This window comes from Urtica dioica, chromosome 12 (genome assembly GCF_054948205.1).
Source record: "Urtica dioica subsp. dioica isolate 48M chromosome 12, U.dioica_male_clone48M_v1_H2, whole genome shotgun sequence".
NCBI lineage: Eukaryota > Viridiplantae > Streptophyta > Magnoliopsida > Rosales > Urticaceae > Urtica > Urtica dioica.
This window is the reverse complement of record NC_142767.1, coordinates 1,109,436-1,115,918: the sequence shown is the minus strand read 5'-3', so window position 1 is coordinate 1,115,918 and position 6,483 is coordinate 1,109,436. Positions and strand designations below refer to the sequence as shown.

General features: G+C 43.3%; 1 protein-coding gene across 1 annotated transcript; it reads right to left on the bottom strand.

The window, feature by feature from the left end:
• Positions 1-2,958: 2,958 nt before the first annotated feature.
• Positions 2,959-6,255, bottom strand: LOC149378648 (uncharacterized). Its single transcript, XM_089602834.1, has 6 exons — positions 5,373-6,255; positions 5,140-5,210; positions 4,853-5,034; positions 3,428-4,159; positions 3,190-3,331; positions 2,959-3,048 (listed from the first exon to the last, which is right to left on the bottom strand). Exons 1-6 carry the CDS (start codon positions 6,253-6,255, stop codon positions 2,959-2,961), a joined length of 2,100 nt encoding a protein of 699 aa, XP_089458960.1.
• Between the last annotated feature and the right edge of the window lie 228 nt (positions 6,256-6,483).

Sequence of the window (6,483 nt, the reverse complement as noted above, 5' to 3'; positions counted from 1 at the left end):
CAACAGGTAGAGAGGGAGGTCTGGCCGGGGCGCAAGAGATACATACTTCCAAAAATAATGTGTTGAGTTGCTGACAACATGATAGAAATGCGTTGATTCATTCCATTCACGCACACACATTCACGAACAAAAAACCATCACACAGATTCAGAACCTGAATGGAGGAGCAGATGGCGGCGACGAGGCGGAGGAGCAGAGGGCGGCGACGGCGGAGGAGCTGGACAGCGAGGAGAGCGAATATCTTCTCGCAATAACTGTAACGAATTTATTTCCTCTAGCAACTCCAAGGTCTGTCTTTATGCCTTTGTGACTAAATCAAACCTTATATATGTATAAATATCACCGACTAAATCAAACCTTCCCACTCACATCATTTTAGTCGTCCAACTGAAAATAACAGTGGTATGTTTGGTAGATTTCGTTCAAAACACAATACAGGAGGATCAATTAATGACGACACACTAAGATGCCGAACAGTTGATCTACGTATCTCAACAATTAAAGTAGATGCAGAGGATACGGATTTACGGCTTTGCTTTAGGATAATATCTCTAGTGAAAACTTACACTTTGCAGGTGATATATAACAGCCATATTAGACTGCACTTTTATAACCATTTATGTTGTCCATGTACAAACCAATAGCAATTTTGTTGTGCACAAGATGTCTAAGGATATACAATCGTAAATTGGTAGTTAGGTTGAATGGGATCGTACCTTGGGGCTTCTCGCTTTTCTTCTCCTGTTTCTTCTCTTGTGTTTTCACGGCACTCAGTTTACACAATTGAAAGCCGAAAAAACATACCATCTTCATACTCACAATTGACTATCTGTCTTGAGATTAGGTGCTCTATACAGAATTACAAAACTCTCTACATCTACAAAAATATTTTTTATTTGCAGTAACCAATATGGTTGTATCTTATTGACCATTCTATCTCTTACAAAGGCACTAGGATTGTTTACCTTATCAACTCTCTTACCTTCTCTGCTTGGTGCAACCTCAAGTTCGCGTCCTCTCTATCAAGTCATATTGTTCTTCTCTTTGCTGTATTTCGCCAACTCTTTTTCGTCGCCTAATTGACCCACCAACTCTGGACACAATAAAAATACCCAAATCTCTCAAACCCACAAAACCATGGACAGTACATTTTGTAATAAGGTGGGTCAATCTCACGCCAGAAATCGAAACAGAAGAATCGCGTACTCTTGATGAGGTCAAGGTTCCCTGTGCGAGCGGCGTTCAGGAACAATTGAACTTTCTCCCTCAATGAACACGCATACACAATGTTTATGAACACGCACAAAAAATTGTCAAGTGACCACGATATTGCTTCAAGCAACGATGGGGAGACGAGGCGGTGGTGGGAAGTGACGAGTGGTCCGAGCGCGGCGGCAGTGGTTGGAGTTTTCGATTTGGGGTTAAGAAATTTATAGGGTTTCGATTTGGGGTTGATAAAATTCTAGAGCTTCGATTTCGATTTGGATTTGGGGGTCGTGGTCTGGTCATGGTAATGGTCGGGGATTTGGATTTGGGGGTGGATTTGGAACGGCGGAGCTGAGCGTTTTGGTTGTGAGGGTCAGAGATTTATAGAGGGTTGTGAGAGAGAGTCGAGAGTTACAGAGGGTCGTCGGGGTGTATAGAATTGAGGCTAGTGTTTATGAGGAATACTCGATATTATTTCCGATACTCAAATGAGTCTTTTTATACAGGGAAGAGACGAATAAACTAACTTAAATGCCATAATAAAAGCCTATTATTCCGATATCTTAACAGCCAAGATATTCGGAACTAATCATGCCTAAAGACTCGGTGACTTGATTACCAAGCTAACTAATAGCAGAAAATAAAGGAACACTTAAACGAATAAAACAAAACACAGCTCGCAGATCGCAGTTCGGAGTTCGCTCAACTCGGAGCTCGCAGATCGCTCAACTCCTTAGCGAGCTCGCAGGTCGCATCTCAGCTCGCTCCAGCTCGCCACTCAGCTCGCTCCTCAGTTTGCTCATGCTTGCTCCAGCTCACTCCAGCTCGCTCCAGCTCGCTGACGGAATTCTACACTCCCCCTCAAGCTCGCTTGTGGATGTCAAACAAGGCGAGCTTGGAACAATTGTTGGCGAAGGGTTGACGTGGCAATGGCTTGGTAAATATGTCAGCAGCTTGATTTGTAGAACTCACATATAACAGGGAGATCACCTTTTCTTCAATCTTCTCACTCAGAAAATGGCGATCGATTTCGACATGTTTTGTCTTGTCATGCTGAACAGGGTCTTTAGCCATACTTATGGCTGACTTGTTGTCGCACAATATCTTTACTGGGCCATCTATCTTGATCTTCAAATCCTCGAGCAGTTTCTTTAGCCACATTCCTTCACACACCCCATGAGCTAAAGATCTCAGCTCTGACTCAGCACTACTTCTGGCTACAACTGATTGCTTCTTGCTCCTCCAAGTGACCAGGTTTCCCCAGACAAATGAGCACATGCCTGAGGTTGATCTGGAGTCAGTCTTTGAGCCTGCCCAGTCTGCATCGCTGAAGACTTGGATTTCACAGCTTGATTGTTTCTTGAACATCAATCCCATTCCCGGTGTGGACTTGAGGTATCTGAGGATTCTCATTACAGCTTCCATGTGAATCTCTGAGGGGTCATTCATGAAGCGGCTTACCATGCTTACTGAGAAACTTATATCTGGTCTTGTGTGAGCCAGATAGATAAGCTTCCCAACAAGTCTTTGGTATTGACCCTTATCCACTCTCTTCTCAGTGCTGCTCTTCAGTAGCTTCACCGTTGAATCCATTGGAGTCTCAGCGGGCTTGCATCCCAGCATACCTGTGTCTTTGAGCAGATCCAGAGTATACTTTCTCTGAGATAGTGAGATTCCAATCTTGGACCTTGCTACTTCCATGCCGAGGAAATACCTCAACTCTCCAAGATCTTTGACTTCAAACTCAGTAGCCTAAACATGTTTGACCTTCATGATCTCTTCTTCATCATCACCGGTGAGGATTATATCATCCACATAAACACTGAGGATGGTACATTTTCCCTGAGCAGAATGCTTGATGAACAAGGTGTGATCTGCATGGCTTTGGCTGAACTGGAAGCTCTTGAGGACTCTAGTGAAGCGCCCAAACTAGGCTCGTGGACTCTGTTTGAGTCCATAGATGGACTTGTGGAGGTGACAGACCTTGCTTCCATGATCACCTTCAAATCCCGGGGGCAAGTCCATGAACACTTCTTCCTCAAGAGTGCCATTAAGGAAGGCATTTTTGACATCTAACTGGTACAATGGCCAATCCAAGGTAGACGCAATGGACATAATGACCACCCTGATTGTATTCAGTTTAGCCACAGGTGCAAATGTCTCTTGGTAGTCAATTCCATAGGATTGAGTATATCCCTTGGCTACCAGTCGAGCTTTGTACCTTTCAATGGAGCCATCTGACTTGTATTTGACTATGAACAGCCATCGGCACCCCACTGTTCTATTTCCTCTTGGCAGTTCCTCAATACTCCAGGTCTTGTTTTTCTCCAGGGCTTCTATCTCCTCCATTGCAGCTTTTCTCCATTCAGGGATTGACATTGCTTCCTGAATTGTATCTGGTGTGGTGATTTGATCCAGTTGAGTCAGGAAGGCTTGATACTTGCTGGAGAGATTTCCATAGTAGATGTAGTCTTCGATCTGGTATGGACCACATGCACGTGATGGCTTTCTCAAGGCAATGGGAAGATCAGGACCTGTTTCACTGTCAATTGTAGTATTTACAGGTATTTCAGGACTAATGTTACCTTGAGTTGACTCATCTGTGATGTTGATTAAGGATCGATCAGGTGATGTCTCATAGGAGTGCTGAAGTGTGTGTGTCTCTTGTGGTATCTGATCTAGGTGAGATTCATCTGTGAGGTGTGGCTCTTGTTGTGGATCTGGTATGGTGTCTATGATGTTTAGGGTAGCAGGAATGGACTGAGCGTGGTGGTTTGGTATGCTTGGGGTTTCTAGGAGTCCTTCAGAGGAGTCATAGTATGGTGTGGTCTCATGGAAGGTAACATCATAGGAAATATAGGTTTTCTTGTTTTGAGGTGAGTAACACTTGTATCCCTTTTGAGTGGAAGAATAACCAATGAAGATACATTTGATGGACCTAGGATCCAATTTGCTGTGATCATATGTGTGTACAAAGACAGAGCATCCAAAGACTTTAGGTGAGATTGTGGATATGAGCCTAGTTGTTGGAAAGGATTTTCTCAGTTTTTCACATGGGGATTTGAATTCTAGGACTCTTGAGGGCATCCTATTGATGAGGTATGTGGCAGTTAGAATGGCTTCTCCCCAGAGGTATTTTGGTACATGTGAGGTAAACATGAGAGATCTGGCTACTTCTAATAGGTGTCTGTTTTTCCTTTCAGCAATGCCATTTTGTTGAGGTGTTTGGACACAAGAGCTAAGGTGAATGATGCCCTGAGATTGGAAGTAAGTGTTGAGTTGCGCATTGAAATAATCTTTGGCATTATCTGAGTGTATAATCTGTATGTCTGTGGTGAACTGGTTTTTTATCATTTTGGGAAACTGGATGATGATTGAGCTAGCCTCAGATTTGTCTTTCATAAGGTATACCCAACTTATTCTAGTGTGGTCATCAATGAGGGTTAGGAACCATCTAGCACCATTTAGATTTTTTACTCTTGAGGGACCCCAAATATCACTATGTACAACAGAAAAAGGTTTTGATGGGACATATGGCTTAGGGTTATAAGAGCTACGAGTATGCTTAGATAGTTGACACACATCACACTGAAACAAATTTATATCTTTATTGATAAATAATTTTGGAAACATTTTCTTGAGGTACATGAAATTAGGGTGTCCTAAGCGATAGTGATGCAACATGATATCTCTATCTGCTTGAGAGAAAGCTGACTTATTATTGAGGATTGAAGCTGAGGCAATTTTTCTGGTCTCGGAGCTTGTCTTGATGAGGTAGAGTCCACCACACATTTCAGCACTGCAAATCGTCATCCCTGATTTCTTTTCCTGAATTCCACAAGACACATCATCAAAGATCGTTAGGCAACATGAGTCCTTATTTACCTTATAAACCGATAGTAAATTGCAGTGTAACTTAGGTACATGTAATACAGAACTCAGTGTGAGTTGTTGGTTGATTTTTACTGAACCAATCCCAGCTACCAAGGCCTTTGATCCATCGGCTATTGTGACATACAAATTCTCATTACATGGTGTATAATTGGTGAATAGATGGAAACTGCTTGACATGTGATATGATGCCCCAGAATCCATGATCCACACAATTGAGAGATTAGTAGTCACATGGTATGCTGTCAAGGCTTGGATAGCCTCATGTATTGTACCTTTTTGAGCAATCAGTCCGGTTGTAGGCGAGTCACCTTGTTGGCTGGCTTTTCTGATGAGGCATGTGAGCATTTCAAGTTGCTCAGGACTGAATGGGCTGGAAGATGCTGAATTGGCTTGAGTCTCCTGGTCTCTTGAGTACCTTGAAGGCTTCCAGTTTGCAGGTTTGCCATGAATCTCCCAGCATGTCTCACGTGTGTGTCCTGGCTTCTTGCAGTGCTCACAGTAGGGTCTTCCTTTCTTGGTCTTGTTGTAAGGTGCCTTAACAGCCAGGGCCTGAGACTCTTCGTGAGCTATCAAGGCAGAGGCATCATGAGGACTTGGAGAGGATTGTGGTGCAGTCATCATGAGCTTTCTACGGCTTTCTTCATGTCTGACCATTGAAAAAGCTTCACGAAGGGTTGGCAGTGGCTTGATGCTCAAGATTCTCCCTCTGACCTCGTCTAGCTCCTTGGTGAGACCTGATAAGAGCTTGAAAACACGCTTGGTTTCCAAGATCTTTGCATAGAGCAGCGAGTCTTCAGGGCAGTTCCACCTGTGTTGATCATAGACATCGATTCTTTGCCATAATCTTGTCAGTGTGCTATAATATTGAGTAACAGAAGCATCTCCCTGTTTGGAGTCATGGAGAAGGTTTTCTGTCTCAAATAGCTCTGATGTGTTTTCTGAATCTGAAAAAGTGATACGAGCAGCTTCCCAAATTTCAGATGCAGTAGAGTAAAGCAAGAAATTTTCACCTATCTCAGGCATCATAGAATTAACCAGCCATGACATGACCATGCTATTCTCAGCCTTCCAAGTCTTGAATTTTGGATCATCTTTCTTCGGGGCTTTGGCTTCTCCGGTGAGGTGATCGTCTTTGCTGCGACCACAGATGAACATTTGGACAGACTGTGACCATTGAAGATAGTTTTGGCCATTGAGCTTGTGACTGGTGATGGTGTGAGGGTTTTGATCGGCCATGGAGGTGTTTAGGGAAGGTGTTTCAGATGATGACGCTAGGGCGTGTGATTGACCATACTTAGTCATTTTCTGGATCGAGATTAACACTGCTCTGATACCATATAGAATTGAGGCTAGTGTTTATGAGGAATACTCGATATTATTTCC